Source organism: Vigna unguiculata, chromosome 11 (genome assembly GCF_004118075.2).
Source record: "Vigna unguiculata cultivar IT97K-499-35 chromosome 11, ASM411807v1, whole genome shotgun sequence".
Classification (NCBI taxonomy): Eukaryota; Viridiplantae; Streptophyta; class Magnoliopsida; order Fabales; family Fabaceae; genus Vigna; species Vigna unguiculata.
In genome coordinates, this window is record NC_040289.1 from 32,144,085 (window position 1) to 32,165,226 (window position 21,142).

General features: G+C 27.1%; 1 protein-coding gene across 1 annotated transcript; it reads right to left on the bottom strand.

The window, feature by feature from the left end:
* Nucleotides 1-2,963: 2,963 nt before the first annotated feature.
* LOC114169321 (protein DETOXIFICATION 40) lies at nt 2,964-7,117 on the bottom strand. The gene is made up of 7 exons (XM_028054429.1): nt 6,672-7,117; nt 5,948-6,579; nt 4,093-4,149; nt 3,774-4,012; nt 3,557-3,675; nt 3,384-3,470; nt 2,964-3,294 (listed from the first exon to the last, which is right to left on the bottom strand). Exons 1-7 carry the CDS (start codon nt 7,023-7,025, stop codon nt 3,229-3,231), a joined length of 1,554 nt encoding a protein of 517 aa, XP_027910230.1. The 5' UTR covers nt 7,026-7,117; the 3' UTR covers nt 2,964-3,228.
* Between the last annotated feature and the right edge of the window lie 14,025 nt (nt 7,118-21,142).

A 21,142-nucleotide genomic window follows, 5' to 3' on the forward strand; every position in this document is an offset into this window, starting at 1 on the left:
TAATTGATTTTAAACTGAAGTTGTCATTCTCTGTGGTGACTTCAGTGCAATGATTTTGAAGTGAAGACATCATCTTCTTTGAAGTGAAATCAATTGCATTAAAGTCACAAAAAGGGATGACGACTTTAGGATGTGTTTGCTTCATGGATTTTACGGAGAATGAATAGATCGATTTGAGGGATATAAAGAGGAAAGTGAACTTGTTTGTTTTAAGGGATGGAGAGGTGAAAATGAAAATATTTGAAAATAAAGTTAATGAAAATTTTAGGATGATTTGATAGATATGATAAATAGAAAAATATGTTTTAATAGATAAAATTGTTAGTCTACAATTTTATTATTATGGTTAAAATTAATATAAAATTAATGTTATTATTATTATTATTATTATTAAAAATGTTGTTATTATTATTATTATTATTAGTTTTAATATTATTATTGTCATTATTATTATTTTTAATTATGTACAATATTTAATAGATATGATAGATATGATAAATAGAAAAATATGTTTTAATAGATAACAAAGTTTTAGGATGATTTGATAGATATGATAAATAGAAAAATATGTTTTAATAGATAAAATTGTTAGTCTTCAATTTTATTATTATGGTTAAAATTAATATAAAATTAAATGTTATTATTATTATTATTATTATTAATATTAAAAATGTTGTTATTATTATTATTACTTTTAATATTATTATTGTCATTATTATTATTTTTAATTATGCACAATATTTAATATTATCGATAATTATTATTATTACGATTTAATTATTTTTCATGTGTTTTAATTTCACAGTTAACATTAGGACTTTTATGTTATCATTATTGTTATTATGATTATTATTATTATTTATAATAAAATTTATTAGTTATTAATAAAATTTATTTTTTTATTATTGTTAATTATTATTATTATTAGTTATTAAAATTATTTATTATTTATTATTATTATTATTATGGCCTTTATTATTAGGCTTAATTACTGGTTTGGTCCCTTAATTTGTTGGTTTAGTTCATTTTGGTCTCTTTATTATATTTTAATTCAATTTGGTTCTTTAATTCTTTAACAAGGTTCAATTTGATTTTTGTCGTTGAGTTATCTTTAACACTGTATCCGTATATACCACATGTCATTTTTGTAGAATTTTCAATCTTTTTATTATTATTTTTTCAATTATATTTAAACTTTTTAAAAAAATATTAAACTGTCATGGTTGTGATAGGTGTCAATATGAGATTTTTTTACTTTTTAATTTTTTTAATTTAAAATTAAAAAAAAACTGCCAAATGTCACAATTGTGTCACATGTCAAACTAATAGTGGTTGTTTTTAATTTAACCATCTATTTGAAATTTTAATTCAATTTAGTATCCATAATTTTTAAAATAATTCAATTTTGTCCTTTCTTATTTGAGACCAAATTAATAATTAAATTTAATTACAACTTATATATTAATATTAAAATAATTTCTTGTCATTTATACATCAAATCACCTCCTAAATACATACTCATGTTATTTTATTTCTTATATTTGTTCATTTGTAATTTTTTACACATGTAAAAAAAAATTGAATAGTTAGGTGGAATAATTTGATCTATAAATGATCAAAAATGATTTTAACATGTTTGTATAAGTTGTAGTTAAGTTTAATTACTAATTTGGTCTCAAATTGAAGAAAGACAAAATTTAATCATTTTAAAAAATAGGGAGACTAAATTGAATCAAAATTGTATATAGAATGACTAAATTGAAAATAACCATGGTTAATCTGACACGTGGCAAAATCATGAGCTACCACGTGACGTTTTTTTTTTCTTTAAATTAAAAAATAAAAAAAATCTCAAGTTAACAGATGACATAACCATGACGTGATACGTGGTAGTCTAATTTTTTTTTTAAATAAAAAAAAAATTAAAAATTTCACAAAATGACACGTGACATGTACGACACAGGGTTAACGTCAACTTATGGGCAATGAACAAATTGAACATTTTTAAAGAATGAGATGATCAAATTAAACCAAAAAATAATAAGAAAACCAAAATAAACCAAACCAATAAATCAGAAACCAAATCAGTAATTAAGCCTTATTATTATTATTAATATATGAAAAATAGTTAAACTTCATTTGTATACTAGTTTAATTTATAACTTGTAAATATTCAAGTATTTAATATATTTTATAATTCAAATAGTAAATGAGATTATAATAACAAACATACCATTAATTAAAAGTTAGGGACAAATTGATAATATAGTATGTGATAATGTAACTTTTTCTGCAAATCTTCTCTACTATATGACGAAATGAGTTTCAATTCTCACCCGTGAATTCATCCTCACAAATCTCTTGAAACAAATCAGAGTAGAGATAACCTTTCATTCCCTCCCTTTTGAATAGTACCCCGTAAGCAAACATACCCTTAGTTCAAATATTAAACGAAGTCGTTTTAGGGAATGATGAATTTTTCATTAAATGTAATTATCGTTAATCAAATTAGGTGCTCAGGATCGAACTTTAACCTAAGGAAGTTGTCATCTACTTACACAAGTGGTAATTTTTTAGGGTAATTCAAATTGGTAATTTGAAAATAAATTCACCCCATTCGGTCAAAAAACCTCATAAAGTTGTTATATTATACTGATACATAATATCTTCCTAACCTCTCAAAAATCTGGCAATTTTCAGTTCAGGAAAAAAAAAAGTTTGTTTTCAAACTTTTCTTTGTTTCTTTTTTATATGTTATTCATACATAATAACTTACTAATCTCAAGCATTTCTGCCAAAAAAAATCTTTGAATCACTTCTTTTCATTCACAGATTTGAGCCTAAATTCTTACTTAAAGATCAAATTCAATGTTATTGTCTATCAAAGATTTATTCGTACTTGTTCAGAGTTTATGCACCAGAGTTTATAATTGGCATGGATAGAAACTATGCAAATTTATAAATTGCCAAAACGAGGTTGATTCTTGAAGGTTTCTTAGAGTTTCTAATTAGTAGCATTTTATATTTCTTACAAATTTGCCAAGCCAACATGGTATTGCATTCGACTAAATGCTAAGAACTGTTATATCACTTTCCAGAGAGAATGCAATTTGAATTTTGCAAGAGTACATGCTTCTTATCATAATGGGAATCTCTCTTCACAGTGAGATCAATAATTTTTCCTCATTTCAAAATAATTAGCTAAATCCAAAGCCCCATTCCTGTTCTTCAGTTCTTGATGAGTGGCTCCTTTATGTCCTCCCACTCATTCAACCTCTTCTCTGCTTCCTCAACCTAATACACCAAAATTTTCATCACAAATTATTAACCTATTAATTACTGCCATAATACACAGTGTACTAATTTTATAGCTTTTCTCTTACCTCTTTATTCCAATCAGTTCTAAATGTGACCCACATCAAAATAATTGTCTGCAAAACGGTGCCACCAAGCATTCCCAACCATATACCCTGCACATAGACAACACCGAGTTATAAAATGGAAGAGTTTGGTGAGAAAGATTAAATAACAGCATTGTGTTTGAACTAGAACATACCTTTGCATTGAGTTTGAAATAGAAACCCATAACCGAACCCAATGGAATGCCAATTCCGTAATAGCAACCAACGTTTACGTACGCAACAAAAGTTTGCCATCCACATCCAACAGCCACCCCTTTTCATAAACCATGCATGCATCAGTTTCAAAAATTCTTAAAAACTTCAACTTTTAATTTAGATGTGAAAGGTGAGAGTTGGAAGTGGTGGTGATACCAGACAAAACAGGTTGAATGCCGTTGAGAACAATGGAAAGGGCAAGGAGGGGACAAAGATCTGAGACTGCAGCAGCTACCTCTTCGCCTTCGGTGAAGGCATAGCTAATAACATCTCTCAGCGACAATAGCACCACTGCTATAATAACTGATATTATGAAAGATATCACTGTCACCACCACCACAGAAAATGAAGCTGATTTTGGATTTCTTGCTCCTAGCTCGTTGCTCACTCTCACACTGCAATCAAAACCCACCCTTGTCTCGGTGAAACCGAAAACGAAAGAAGGAATTCAGTTGTAAATGAAGGAGAGTCAAACCTTGCAGCTGCGTTGAATCCAACTGAGATCATGAAAACCCATCCAGAAAGTGTGGTGCTGCAACAAGAAATAACTGTTAGTAATCGCAGAACATAAATAAATATAGTTAAATTAAGGTACTGAATTGGCTGGTTGGTGGGTGGGTGGTGGGGGATGTTTGAAATTTCAAAGCTTATCCTGACAGTAATTACTTCTCAAACAGATTTTTCCCCTTACACCAGTTGAAAGGACACCAATAATATATATACAAACAAAGATCATTAATATCAATAGCTAATAGCTAATCATAATTAAGTGTGACCGTTAGGACAAGAAAGTGATGGACCACAATAGCTCAAAAAGGAAAGGGAAAATTCTAAACAGATCCACGAGTTTGATTCCAAAATGGAATGAGACTGGTTTTGAAACGCAACCTATCATACTACTTTTTGTTGCTCACTTTTAAAAAAAGTGTCATCGTTCACATTACAGGAGGCGACGCCAAACGTCGTTTTCCTTACTTGTTGCCTTCTATAGAAAATACAACAATACAAAAAGATTAAAAAAGGAAAAAAAAAGCACTGAACCTTTTTACAAAAAGAAAAATAAAAATCAGCATTGTCAATTATCTTATAAATTTTTAATAAAAATATAAAAAAGTTAAGAGAATATTGAATGTCTAAGCTAATATTATGTCATGTTTAAAATTAGCAAACGATTAATGGAAGATTGTAGTTTTATGATTTCATTGTTTTAGGTCACTAAACTACAAATCATGATTTAATAATTGAAGTGAGATTTTATTATGTAACAAAAAAGAATGATAAGAAAGAAAAAATAGACAAGGGCATGTGTTGTCACTGTTATTGTATCTGTGCATGTCCTGTGACACCAAACACGTATCTTTCTTTCTGCAATACTATATTACATTAGACCAATTACAAGTCAATGTCAGCAGCTACAAAACAAGTTACTGATTCATATTTCTTTTAGTTGTCAAAAAGTCTTACGTCAACATTTTTTGTATTTTACCAGCCCAGTGGTGTTGCGTGTGGCACGGAGATTGGATTTATTCGTTGTCAAATAAGAGTTCTACTCAAATTCAAACTTTTCATTCATATTTATCCTCTACTGTTATCACGTGATATTTGAACACCACAAAATATACACTGAACTTGTAAGACACTTTCTAATAAAATTATTGATTTTTATTAAGAAATTATAATCTTTCATAAACGGGTCTAACTTTTATACATGAAGTTATTTATGATTTTATTTGGCTGGAATCTTCCTATAACACAATCTAGAGAATAGATTCTACTGCCCAAAAGAATAACCTTCCCACCAGACGAGACACTGTCCCAACTTTCGTACTCTGAATAAACCCGTTTAGGAAAAAATGATCTTAAGTATAAATTTTATTTAAAACAACCATTATAAAAAAAATCAATAATATTTCCTCCATATGGTCAGTAAAATCAGGAGCACGGTCATAATAATTTTGTAAATCAAAGAATTTATAAAAAGGATGTGATAACTTTTACTATTAAGATATATACAAACATTAAAAAAAACAGGATAATGATATCACTCATATTTTTTTGACTTTCTTTATTATATGGGTCATTAATTAATTAATGTATTACTATTTAAAAAAAATGAATGTTACATACTAATTATCATGTTCCATACTAAGTCGTAAAAAATGAGGGTAAAAATATAATTTTTCAAAAAAATAATAGATGTTAATGAAAGGTTAAAGTAATTATTAGCCTGTTTTTTTGTTTAATCATCAAGAAAAATATTTGTGGTAATGACGGGAAAAAAATTGTTAAAACCTCATTGGAAAGAGTGATGAAGAGAGAATGAGACTAACCAAATGGAAAGGGAATCGAGAGCCAACTCAGGCTCAGGAAGCAATCCCGCGAGCAGAACCAGAATCTGGAAGTACCAGGTCTCGAGGCAGAGCATGACGGCGGAAGCCGCCGAGAGTTTGAAAAACTCCGGCAACCCCGAAAACGCTTCGATGGTGAAGCCGCCCCAGGTCTGCTTGCACCGCTCACTCTTCACGATGTAAATGAACTGCGCCACCACGATGACCCACCAGGAGATGCTGAGCACCAGCGACGCGCCAAACAGGCCCATCCCCAGCTTGTTCACCGCCACCCAACTGAACACGAGGTGGAACACGAGCGTGGCGCACGAAATGTACGAGCTCGGCGCCACGATGCTCTGCGCCTGGAGAAACTTCTGGATGGGGAAGTTCACGGCGTACGCGAAGATCTGAGGGATGAGCCCGTACACGAAAAGCGCCGCCGCCGACGCGATTTGCGGCGACTCGCCGAGAAACAGCAGGATTGGTTCCGCTAAGACGTAGATTACGGTTAGCAGAAAACCCGCGAGTGTCAGCAGCACCGTGGATCGTTGCAGGTACACGCCCAACATGTGGAATTTCTTCGCCCCGTACGCTTGTCCGCACAGCGTCTCCACGGCACTTCCCATACCCAACTGTTACAATTATTTGAAAAACATCACTCAGTTATTATTCCGAATGAATCAATTACTAACGAGATGAAATAGAATTAGGGTTTATACAGTACCATGAGACCATAAGCGAAGATTTGGATGCCATTGTTTCCGAGGGAAGAGGCGGCGAGTTCGAGGTTACCGAGGTGGCCGGAGAAGATTTGTGTGGACATGGACATGACATAGTTGAGGAGGTAGACGATGACCGCGGGAGCAGCAAGGTGAAAGAGGAGCTTGAACTCGAGCCATGTTGCTGGACCAATACGCTTGGAGTAAGGGATGCTGGTATCTGTGAGTAGGTTCTCGAGTTCATGACTTGACCCATGTCTGGAACTGAAAGATCGAGAAAAAGAAGGTTGTTGTGGTAACGATTCTTCTGGAACCGTCAAAGGCTCGTTAACCTCCTTCTGCGCTGATTGAGAATCCATTTCCACCACCTTCTTTCTCTCTGTGACCCTTTCTTTTCTCTCTCGCCACACCCTCACCCACAAAACAAAACGCTGCTTCCAAAATCACCTTCAACAGAGTTATTATATACTAAAACTTCCAATTTCTTTTACAACCTAAATTTACTTAAATTCAATAATTTATTATTAATGTGATATGCAATACAAATTTAAATTCGTGACCGAGACGAGGAAAAGTCCTTTTTGCCCTTCTCAAAATATGTTTATTTCATGTGGTTGTGATAATTTCTCACAATACGTTCATACTGTCATTGTCTTTCTTCTAAATTTCTCGTGTCCATCGTGATGGGTAAAGAAAATCAAACCACTTTTATAAGTTTATTTATTAATTTAATAATAATAATAATAAATAATAATATATTTAAATTGATATTACTTTGATGGGTTAAAAAGGGAATTAATGTAAGAACAAGAACGTGGACATAAAATAAAGAATTAGGTTAACATAATTGACTACTTTTCATTCTTCTACCAAACAATCTTTTAATGAGATTTTATAATAGATGATCATGATGAGATCTTGTGTTTTTTTTTAATTGTTTTTAGTAAAGAAATAATAAAAAATGTGTTTTTTTTTTTTAAATTGGGTAGATGTATGAAATGATGAGATTTGTAGCAGGTAGATATAGACGTGTGAGACTGCACATGGTAGCTGAGGACCATACACGACCATAGGGGGGTTGCTAGTCATTGCACAATTATTATTCTAAAAAAATTCAATGTACATCTCTCAATAAATAAAAAATATTTATTTATTTTTGAATTGATTCATTTTAATTTGTTTTATATTTTAAAATTATTTTATTGAGATTGGACTGGTATTCGATAAAAAACAATTAGTTATTTATATATCATCATCTTATTATTTTCACAGATTCACAACACAGATTCCTCTCACTAGCATCCTTTTCCAACTATTAACAAAGTATCACCGATTCAAAACACTACAAAAACAAATGAATTTTGAAATTGTTTCCATCAGATTATTCAAAATTTACTATTAATTAGAAAAAATGTTAATTTTTAATACATAATATTAAATAAATGTAAAAAGAGTATTAATTATAATTAATTTATTAACTTAATTATCTAAAGTCTGTAATAAATATTGTTATCCGAATAATTCTATAATAACTATAATATAAAAATTTCCATTTTAAAACTTGAAGCTTATTTGGAAAAAAATGTTAATTTTTTCATTGTGATTGAGTGAAAAATTTAATTAAATGTAATTAATATATTAACTTGATGAGTTGTTAGAAAATACAGATGATAAAAATTGAAATTTAAGTGTGATTTAAATTAATTATCCCAGTTAATCTTTTAAATAGAAACTTAATGTTAACTATTAAAAATTATAATTACTATGGTAATAAATTAGTTTTATGAATATCTTTTATATTTGGTAGGAATTTTATTAATTATAACAAACTTATTATTGTATTGTGTTTATTGATTAGTAAAATATTTATTAATATGTAAAATAATTATTGGTAATTATTGTTATGTTTTCATATTTATTTCTGCGTAAAATTATTTATTGTAAACTGGTACATTTAAAATGATAAAATAAATAATTTAAATAAATATTAAAAACACATTACATATAGCACCAATATCTTTAATTGTCAAGACAATAAGAATGACAAATGATTTTAAAAGTGTAAAAAGGAAATTAAAAAAATGTACTCTATTTTCCTCAAAATAATAAGTGATGATTCATATGTCCATTAGATGATGTTTTGTAAATAATTTGTATGGACAAAAAGCTCAATAAATAAATTATATATATATAAAAATTAATTAATTAATGGACCGGTTAGTTAGTATGATACTAATTTAGTAAGGTGAGTTCATTAGTTAGCCCACTTTTTAGTTAAGATTCAAACAAATTAAATTTCTAGTAATGAAAAGTGCAACATATTACTAAGTGATCAATTTTTCATTCAAATCTTTTTATTTTCTAGTTTTTGGCACATTGCTAATACAAAAAATATTGTGAACCTGAAAATTGTACCATTGGATTCTTTGAATAAATATACAAAAAATAATTAAGGTTCGAAAAATTAAGTCTCCCATGATTTAGAAAAAATGCTAGTAATTTACCTAAATGACTAATTTTTCCTGTGAACCTTTTTTAAATTTTGGTTTGTTGTTTACATGGTCATGCAAAATCATTATAAACTTGAGAAATAGTACAGTTTGATTATTTGACATATATTCTACGGATAATAACTATGGTTTTGAACAAATAAAGTTTACTATAATCATGGAAATTCATAAAGTTAGTTAGGTGATGACCTTTTTCTAGAAATATTCTTCTTTCTAGATTTGATATGTTGTTTACACATTAATGCAAACATATTAAGGACCTGAAAATGCTGTTGTTAAATTCTTTCACACAACTTCAAGAAACAACTAGGATTCAAAAAAGGGTCAAACTAATCAAGTGTTCCATAATTCTGAAAAATTGAAGTTACCTATTTGACCACCTATTCTTATGATTCTTTTTTTCTCATTCGGGTCTTTAACATAAATTCTACAACGAGTAACTATGGTTCCAAGAAATTAAGTTTCCATCACTTTATATATAAAAAAAATGTTAATTTACTTAAATGATCAACTCTTTTTCTATAAACTTTTTTTTCTAGTTGCCACACATTGATTAATAGTTTCTGTATGAAATTATGAATCTGGAAATGGTTTCTTTACATTACATCGATAATACAAGCAACAACTAAGATTCAAATAAATCAAGTCTCTCATAATATCTAAAAAAAATGCAATAATTTACTTATCTTATCAACTTTTTCTTATAAGTTTTATCAATTTTCTATGATAAGATTATGGATTCAAAATTAATTTTATTAAATTCATTAACATCAAAGAAAATTATGTGTTATCGATGGTCCTTATTAATTAGTAATAACATATATTTGTCAATAAATTGTGTTTACCAACAAGTAGAAATTTGTTAATAAAGTGGTTATCGGTAAAGTTTACTGACAGATACAAACATTCGTCGTTAAGTACCAAAAATCTCAAGTTTGTCGATAAATATTTGTAAGTACAAAATCGTCAATAATATCTACCAATGAAATGTGTGATAAGATCTTCTTCTTCCTCCTTCTCTCCCTTTTCTTACTTGTTTTTTTCTTCCTCCTTGCTGCTTAACGATAGTCGTGCTACCTCCTTCGCCACCCGAGGCCAAATCGTCTGTTATAGGCCTCGGTCCTTTGTCACCCGAGGCCAAAGCGTGCGCTGTCAGTGGCAGTTTTGTAAATCTGGGTGCCACAGATGGGTTATAGGCTTCGGTTGGTTGAGAACCGAAGCATAAAACTGGTTATATGCTTCGGTTGTTTTGGGACCCGAGGTAAAATACTGAGAAAATTTTCAAAAATGCCACCGCCTCCTTATAGGCTTCGGTCCCGCAGTAACCGAGGCTTATAAGGCGAGTTAAAAAGCCCGTTCTGCACTAGTACTGGTCCATGTCATTTTTATTGTTTGGGTCTCATCCTCTTCTATTTGTCCTCATTTTCCTCCACCTCCTTTTCTAACTCAAGCTACCATTAGCACTATCACCAACAATGATTGATGTCACAAACGCTTGTCATCGGTGAGCCTTTGCGTCACCCACCAGCCTCTACCTTATCCCTAACCACCTACTACTACTACTACTACTACTACTTTCCCTTTTCCTCTTCTCCTTCTTCGCTTCTTCTTTTTACTCATCTTCCCTTGATATAATATAAAGCTCTAACAAATTAGGTGAAAATTTTATCGCAAAAGTGTTGACGAATTTAGTGACAAAAATAGACCATCGGTGATTGTGATGGTGAGAACAAAAATATCTATCGGTAATTGCGATGATAAGTTACCGAAGAAAAATTCCAATGAATTTTACAAACTCATCTCATTTCGACGGAAGCACTGGCGGAACTAGGACTTGAAAGGGGGAGCCACGGCTCCCCCATTTTTTTTTTGAATTTTATATATATATATTTATATATTTTTTAAAATTATATTATATATTATTTATATTAAAATTATATTATGGAAAATTATAATAAAAGATAAAAGAAAAAATTTTAATAGAGACATTAATTTATAAAAGAGATTAAGGTTTTTTTCTGACTATAAGATCTTTTTATAATGTAAATTATTATGAAAGTTTGTGAAGAGAGATAAATACAAAGGTTGGGAAATAGAGGTTGGAAACACATAGATTGAGATTCATGTATACATTCTTACATGATATATCACAAATCAAGGTTAGTATCTTATTATGATTTATGCATGTTAGTTTATGATTCTTTTTAGGATGTTTTTTCCAAATTAAGTTTATCCCAAATTAATATAATCCCTAATTATGATTTTAGGGTTTCTTTTATGAAATTGGCATGAACCCTAATTATAATTTTTCCTAAATTATTATAATCCTTAATTATGAAATTTAGGGATTTTGTGTTTTTCGCTACCTATGGTAATTTTTTTTTAAGTTTTGAATTTATACAGTATTGATGATTTAATTAAAGTAGTATGAGTTTTGTTATGTTTTGCATTGTGATAATTGTGATTCGTGAATATAAATTTTATTTTTTCTAAATAGGAAAGAGGTGATAAATTTATATTAGAAAGATTATGATAAAAAGTGAAAAAATTGATTCTTTTTTTTCAAAGATGAAGGTTTGTGATGAAGATGAAAAAGAAATGCATTTACGTTAACTAAGCTTGAGAAATTTAATAAGAACCAAGAATTTAAGACAATATAAAACAAATCTCTAAAGTTATCAGAGTTACATATAATGAATTTAACAATTCAATAGAACGTGATCTGGGAAAAACGACATCAAATTTGACAATACCACCAAATCAAATTGATGAGATACAAATGTCTTATTTAAAATGGTATTCATGAATTGGTATCATGATATAATAGCGAATGATAGTAATATTTTTTTGAATTCTACTATTATATGTGTTTGTTATAAGAAGAGGAAATGAAGAGAAAAAAATGAATAGTTTTTCTTCTAAAAAAAATTATATATAACAAATCTAATTTGGCTCGCCTACAATTTTAGTCCAAGTTCCGCCACTGGACGGAAGTATTTGTCAATAAATTTAAATGTCAAATTTGTTGGAAACATTCGTCAGTGAATGAGTTTTACCAACACGCTAATGGTCATCGTAATATATTGTTAGTAATAGAAAAAATTCTTATAGTGTACCAATAATAACTATGATTTAAAAAAATAAACTCGAAAAAAAGGAAAAAATGCTAGCAACTTAAGAATTTGACCGACTAATATTCAAATTTATTAGCTAGACCTATACAAAATGCAATTTAATAATGCTACTAATAAAAAATATTTATATTTTTTATCATTAATTTATCCCTAATCACACTTTTAACATTAAAAATGATTTTAGACATTGATAATGCAAACTAGCTTAAAATATGTAATTTATTATGTAAATAATTCAAATTTGTTTATTAAGAATTACTTTATATATGAAAATACTTCTTAATTTTATTCATTTATATGCATAATAATCTAAATATCATCTATTAATAAAGAGACGATCATTACAATTATCAATAAGACATAACTATCCACAAGATAGGAATCATGCATTGGTCATGCAATAATAATTTTTTGGCACAAAGAACTTTCCAATGATCTCATGTGCAACCAGTACACAATTTAGATAGTCCAAATTGTTCAAAAGATCTTATAAATAAATGTTTATTTGAATTGCTTCATCACACTGTACCATATTTACATTTTTATAACTACAAACATCTCTACTCTATCATGACATTAAAAGTCAAGTTTTTTTCTACATCCAACAATTTCATAGTCCAAACTCTCACTTTGGAGGATATGTGCAATGAACATTAATGTCTCTTGTACCTTAAATTTGTTGTGGGAATGAATGTCAAAAGTGATCATGAATGATCATAAATTTATTGTAATAATGAATGTCAAAAGTGATATACCTAAAGTCATGAACTAAATTGCAATATAACATGATGAAAAAAGGATCGATCATATAATATTGTCTATATTTAATATGGTCCAAAGTGCAAATAAATAATACATTTTCAAGAATATTGTTATCCAACAATAACAATATTTGTGATATCTCAAATACAATTTCAGCAAAATTATTTGGCTAAACACGTAAATATAGGATACCATATTACAAGCAATATATGTGAAGAAAAAATGTATATTTTGAAGGATGACATAGACTCATTTCTTGTCTTTCATTAATATTGGGTTTGAGTTAGAGATTTGTATGAGAAAATTAATTCAAAATGTATGACTTTTGTATAGGGGTTGAGGTATCCTAATGTCTCTTGTATAAATATATTTATTATTTATTAATTAAAAAATTACTTTCGTACCGCTTTTACTTATTTAGTGTCACATAAAATTATTATTAAATCAACACTAACTTGACAACGATCAGAAGGTAACACATTAAATCATGAAGATCAGGTCACAAAATTTTGTGACCTATATCACATGTTAAGTTAAAACTTATGCATTCGAAAGAAAAAACAAATGTATTAATTTATAATCATAACATATGAGTTAGATGCAGTTTTGACTTTATCTTAGTAAATTGTCTAAGGATATAAGAAACACAATATGATATGAAAAAAAAAAAGGAAAAAAAAATGAGAGTTTTTTTTACCAAATGACTTGGTGATCAATTTCAATTTCTTACTATTGTTTTTTTTTTTAATGTTATTTTTTTTACCATTTTCATTATCATTTTCGCATCATATTATTGTTACCGTGTTACCATGCATGTTTTTAAATATTAATTTAGATCACTAAATTTATTATATTAAATTCATATTTTACCAAAACAAAATTTACTTGAAAAAAATGAAATATAAAAATAATATCATAAAAAAAAATTCATGTGCTTAAAATTAATATTTTATTAACTAATAAGTGTTTATTTTGAAATTTACTTTTTTATTCATCTATAAATAAGCATATATTTATATCAATTTATTAGAAATAACAAATTAAATGTATATAATAAAAAGCTAATTATTTTACAAGTATTTTACAAATAATAAATTAATCTAAAATAAAATTTTCAACTAACATTTAAATTTTAAAGTACAATCCATTTTTAAAAATATTATTTTAAACTATTCTTCTATCAATACTTTTGGTTAAAAATGTTTATTCTAAATTTATACAATTAAGTTAAGAAATTAGTTACAGTTAACAAAATATTTAAATTCATTTTAACTTTTTACATTTAAAACTAACATTTTTAATTAATTATAATTTTTAAACTTTAATTTGTTTTTCAATTAATTTAATATGTTAATTATTCCTGAAAATTGCAAAAAATCATATTTAATTTTTTAATGTAATTTTTTTAAGCAATCTATTTTATTTTCTTTTTCTTTTAAGAAAAAGGAAAGCCCAGTTTGAAATTCAATTTTCAGAGAATGAATTCCCACTGAACTTGTAATAATGGGACAAAAAGAAAGTTCAGAAATTGAATCTCTCTGATGCTGAAATGTTTTTTGAGTGCTGCTACTTTCTATTGCGGATTTTTTATTTTTCTTTTTGCTTTCTGAAACTGTGTTTTACGTCAACAAATTTCTCATGTATCTACCACAGTACCATGGGAATACTGGTTCTCACGTTTTACAAAATTATATTAATTATATTCTTTAGTAAAAATATATTAATTTTAAAGTAAATAGTATTAAAATATTATAAATCTATACTACGTGTTTAATTAAAAATATATTCTAAACCCATACAAAATTTTAAAATTAAATTAAAATAATGTTTTATCTACTTCGGCGAGGTGATGGAGTGAAAAAAATAATAAAAATAATTTGTTACGATAAAGATTCGATGGGATTCAAAAGGGAATTTTCTTTTTTTTAAAAAGTGACTTTCAGAAACTTTTATATATCTCTCTCAAGAAAGTAGGGTATAAAAGAGTAGAAGGCGGAAACTAAACATATAACAATAAATTAATGATAACCAATGTGGGAGTTTATAACCTTCTTTTAATGAAAATGTTCATAATAAAAATAATAATAAATAATTAAATAAATTATATTTTCATTTATTTTTATCTTTTTACTCACTTTCTTTGGAAATTTTGTAAAAACTCAAAAATAAAATTGATAAGTACATAAAATAATTAGATGCACATGGTGAATAGAACCATACACTAATTGACATATAATAACTATAGACAAGGAGGTGGTTGTCAGGTATGGTGTACTCCAACACTGGTCCCTTCAACTTTTCACCATTCATAACATTTCAACATACGGTAAAAATAATATTTTCAACGTTAAATTATTTTTTTTTCTTTATTTTTGTTAAAAAGTATTAAATTGATATTTTAGTTATTTTTTTTTTCAATTTAGTTTTTACTTTTTTAAAATTGATTTAATTTTATCGTTATGGTTAGATTTTCACAAAATAGTGTTAAAGTCAATGCTTCGTATTAATTTGTAGTATTTTTTATTAAGAATCAAATTGAATTATTTTTGCAAAAATCATGATTATATTGAATAAAAAAAATTAAAAGATTAATTTGATATTTCTTGTTAAATATAATGATTGAAAAAGTAATTTAACCAAATTTAAATATTAACACCATTAATAATACTTTAAAATAAATTTTTTTACACCATTTAATTCTTTTTATAGAAGTAAAAATCTTCAAACATGAGTTCTATTTTAAAAATAGCATTCCTAATGGAAAAAAAAAAAACTCATAGAGCTTTTAAATTGAAAAGCTCCAACATAGGGAACTCCATGACCTAAGTTAAATCTTCACTTTTATCCTTTTTATTTGTCAGGTGTACCAAAGGGTTGTAACTGAAGCAGTAGAAAACCAAAAAACAATAACATTGAAAGCTTTGAAACTTTCTTATTTTATCAAATTATTTAATTTTAATAATTGGAGTGTAGGAACCATGAAGATTTCCAACCACTAAAATTATGGGTAGGTCAACTGTTTTGTCTTATTGTAATAATTTAGGTCAACTTTTTCTGCCACCTAATGCATGGCTTTATTTATGTATTTATGGGTATGGTTCTCAGATTCATTAACTACAACTAAGATCTCTACACATCGAATCTAACATTAACCACTCTCATCATGCACACAACTCAAATCTAAACGGTGAGTGAGATTTGGTTTCTTCTATGTTCATGCATAATCAATGTAATTATAAAAAAAAGTAGGGTTTAAATTTGGCCTTAAAAGAAAATGTCTGTTTGTAATCGTTACAATTAAAGATTAGACAATTTTATAATATATAAGTGGGTGTAAACTTTTTTTATAAATCGATTTTGTGGGATTGAGTTAAGTTTAAAATTCACTTATAATATAATATCAGAATCATTGTTTAAAAAATCAAGTTTAGTTAGATTTCTATTTTGTAGACATGTAGTTTCACCCGTTATTCGGACCACTATTAGACCACTCATTTCTAGTTTCACCTCGTATATACTTTGATATGAGGGAAGTCGACATAAAATAAATATGTTGAAAGTCTCACATTAATTAAAGATAAGACAATTTCTTAATATATAAATAAATACAAATCTCATCTAATAAACTAATTTTTAATTTTTGTGAAATTAAATTAAATTTAAAATTTATTTTTGATAATTTTTATTGATTTTGGAATCTTTTTCCACCTCATTGGTGTGATGATGGGTTCGTACATGTTTCCAACTCATGAACATAAGAGACAAGAAGGTAAATATAATTAATCATGTGACGGAGTCAGTGACGTTACTTTTCCTTACCCATAAATGGTTCTGTTGCCACACAACAATTTGCATACCTCAAATTCTACCAAAAAAAATCCACGAGGAAAATGTGCTTACCTACCCTGTGTTTTATTTTTCTCACTCTTCATTTTAATTTTTGTATTTCCCATTTATTTATTTTTATTTTCGATTTTATCTCAATGTTCATAAATGTTTCAAATTTCTTCCTTCGCTTTAAATGGATGTGGTTGATTTTCTCTTAAAATTAATTTCATTTTGTACTTTCCGTTTGACTTAGCACGTGAGTTTCAATTAGTGACAAATGTTACCAGAACGTTGTCGTGGCTAATTATTAATAGTGTTTAGTGAGAGTTTAAAATTAAAAGTTTGGTTGTGTTCATTTCCTTCGTCATTTTAAATCAATTTGGACATAAAAGGACACAGTGAAATGACACCAAACTAAAGAATAAAAAATATGTGTAAACAACTTCACACTTGAAAACACATTTTCTTAACGATAATTAAAAAGAAAACAAATGTGGAGGTCATTGTTAATTTTTTAACGTTGTTTTTAATTGTGTTTTCAAAATATATATAAGAGAATTCATACCAGAGATAAAATGAATTTATAAAATATAAATACAAACTTTAATTTATATAAGGTTAATTTAAAGTTAAAATTTAAATTTTAAAATAATTTTTAGAATTATTTTAAATATTTATTTTAACGATATTTTTTGTTTATCAAATTGATTGAATTATTTTTATTGAATCGTTTTTAATATTAAATCTACATTTGAGATGTACATGTCTCGGATATGAAAAATATTAAAAATCTCGTACGACTATATATGTTGATGAAAGAGATATTAAAAATCTCATAAGACTAATATGAATTTAAAGTATAAAAGTAATACAAACATCATTTTATCGTCAATTAATTTTATAAAATAAAATTAGAATTAAAATTTATTTTTAAGAAAATACATTAATTACGATAATATTGAAAAGGTTCATATCATCAAAATCACTGTGCATTATAATAGAAATAACACAATAATTCGTAAAGAATCCAAATCTAAAAGTATCTTAGTTAGTACAAAGGGGAAGGAATCAGTCACGTCTTAATTAATCATATAGAAAAGTACTACTTAAAGTAAGAACATTAATTGTATAATTAAACATTAATAATTAGTTTTCTTAATTAGTGAGTTCGTCTTATTCTTTTTATTTAAAGCAACACTAATAAGTTTTACTTAGAGTCAAATTTAAAGATGATTAAATATAAATATCTTAAAATAATATATGAGGGATAAAATTATAAAATAGTTTAAGAAAATGGGGCGCCACTAATTTTGCGGCACCAAAGAAGATCTGTCCATAGTTTTTAATGGCGTCGTATTATGCATCGAATGGAAAGAGACAAACTCTAACATATAATTGCTCTTGTGACGGAATCAATGACGCATTTTCTCTCTCTCTAACAACAACACAATAAGCCAAATTTGGGTTTCCCTTCTACACACCCATATTTTATTTTCCCACACTTCATTTTAGTTATTATATTTCATACTAATCGCTTTAAAATATGAACAAAAAAATTTAAAACTATTATATTATAATATCTCATATTTCCTTTTATTGTTTGTGCCAATGAAATATAATCTCATCAATATAATTTAATAAATTAAAAAAAAAGAGATTAAAATATTAATTTATCCCTATCTTAGTGCACGTGAATTAAAATGAATAATCTACCTCCACAACTTTTCTGACACACTGAGGAGCAAAACCACACAATCCATCAAAATTTTCGACCGTAGATTAAAGTTTTCTTTTTTTAATTATGTCATGTGAACCAAATTTGAGTATACATAATTTCATTTATTTAAATAATGAAAGGTGTAAGGAATTTTTCTAACCATAATTAATGTGTATTTAGTTTATATTTACTTTCGTTCTTCAAAAGAATGATAACTTAAATTGAATTCTTAAGGTTTATATCTAAGCAATTCAATTATTCGACCTATCAATTTTACGTCAAATTGATCCACTAATGTGCACTACACTTATTTTTCATAAAGTTGATGAATTCAACGACAAAATTATTTATGATGAATGTATTAAATTCGAGAAATTCAAACCGTAAATCAATAGGTAAAGTAATTTATTGTGAAAGTGATAGATTCGAAAAAAAAAAACAACTTATATATACAAAAAGAAGAAACAAATCTGTTGACCCTACAAATATATGTCGTAACGTTGGAAAAAAAAAGTTTGCATTTTTCTGCTCAATAAAAAGTTTCATGCAACCTTTTTAAGTTCAAAAGTTACTTTAAAACATAAGATGTAATAGAAACCAAAAAATAAATTTATGTACACGTAAGAAATTTTTTTTAACATAACATTGCTGAAAATAAAACTACACACATTTTTTTACACCGAAAATCACACGTCTCAAACATGGTATTAAATATTATAAAATGTTGCATTCATAAATTAAAATATAGATTTGTGAGAAAAAAAATATTAAAAATTGTGACTGCTTGGGATGCGTAAAGGGCCCAACAACACAACCACACAACCACACATGAATCTTATGGTCAGGAGAACAGTGCCATCATTTTGGAATTTAGTTAATGCCTCACGTGACACCCATGCATGATAAAATAATAAAAAAATTACTAATTTATTATTATTATTATTTTAAGAAACCATTTGGTCCTCACATTGATGGGTTCAGAGTAAAATATTATTATGAAGGGTTGTTGTTTGTAAATGATTCGATTAAGTGATGTTATCTTTTTTGTCCTATTACATTTTTTTTCTCAGTTAATTAACCTTATAAACTTCTTACCTCATTTATCACACTTAAAACAAAATAAATATATATAAAATTATTGCAAAAAGTGATTTAGTCAAATGTTACTAGAAGAAAAAAAATCATTAATAGATGATTAATGAGAACAAACTTTTTCTTTACAATTTTATCACTAGTTTATTGTTGTGATCTTTGTTGGTAGATGATGTGTTTCTGTCTTTTATTTGTATATGTCGCTCAATATTTTTTATTTGATTTGGAACTTTTAGTTTATACTTATATTTTTAATCATTTTTTAAGTGTTTTGACATTTTTTTTCTTTTTCTTTTTGTATTTTCTTACTGAATAAATGTTTCCTAAACAATATATTATAAAGGATGTCGATTAAAAAAAACATAGCTCCTAAAAGTAAAAGTCGAAGTTTTGCACATGGTCACATGTTTACAACTTGTTAATTTCGAAAATTGAATTTAAAGCACTGTGCACGTAATTAAAAAAAATATAAATTAGACCTAACAATAAAAAGTTTTAATATTATAGTAGTAAAAAAAAGTCAAGAAAAATAATAAAATGTCACTCTCAAATAAAGACAAACATACTCGTACCCAAATATAAACAACCAATATATATATATATATATATATATATATATATATATATATATATAATTAACCTTTTGCAACTTCTAACAAAAATTTGAATTCTTAATAATTTTGTCTGCCAATATTAAAGTAAGACATGTCATGTGAATTCATATTGGAAAAAAAGAAATCCAGTCATATTCAGCATGAAGAGAAAGATGAGAACGATGGTTTACCTTACTAAGAAGGTCTTTTAATGTAAAAAGAAAATTTTGGTGTTAAACTATTATAAATATAAAAAATTGAACTAAAACCATGTTATTTTAAAAATACGGATAACTTATTTACATTGACAAAAATGAAATTAATACAATAAATAAATATATCCTTTAATAATTTAATCATATAATATTAAAATAAATAATAATATTCTTATATAAATATATATATATATTCTTTTTGTTTTGGGTATGAGTTCTTATATAGTCTTGATATTCATTATTATGAAGAAATGTAATTATAATTTCTGATTAAGTAGTTAGATTTTTAAATTACAACTAAAGAGAGTATATAATTTTGTTTCTTAAAACAAAAAAGAAACACGAGTTTTTGTTTTGTTTTGCCTGAAACCATAGTAACAGTGATGGCTTGTAATTCTTATTTTTTTATTCGTTTTGGAGTCAGAGAATAGCACGAGTTGCATGCAATGTCTTGAGTCAAATTTCACGACCCGTATAACTCGGCACTTTGTATCAAATAATATAAAATTCAATTGCGCTCGCATTCTTTCTTCTGCCAGCATGGATCAATCACACTGTTACTTTAATTATTTGTTTATGGAATCAATCTTTTCTTTGAACAACTGCAACATTTTTCCTCATTGGA

What these genes read in the sequence shown, in the direction of transcription:
- LOC114169321 (XM_028054429.1), bottom strand. Translation starts at nt 7,025, where the DNA reads ATGGATTCTCAATCAGCGCAGAAGGAGGTTAACGAGCCTTTGACGGTT. An exon ending in TCTTCGCTTATGGTCTCATG is followed by an intron (nt 6,580 to 6,671) that starts GTACTGTATAAA and finishes TAATTGTAACAG; the next exon opens with TTGGGTATGGGAAGTGCCGT. An exon ending in ATTTCAAACTCAATGCAAAG is followed by an intron (nt 3,471 to 3,556) that starts GTATGTTCTAGT and finishes GTCTATGTGCAG; the next exon opens with GGTATATGGTTGGGAATGCT.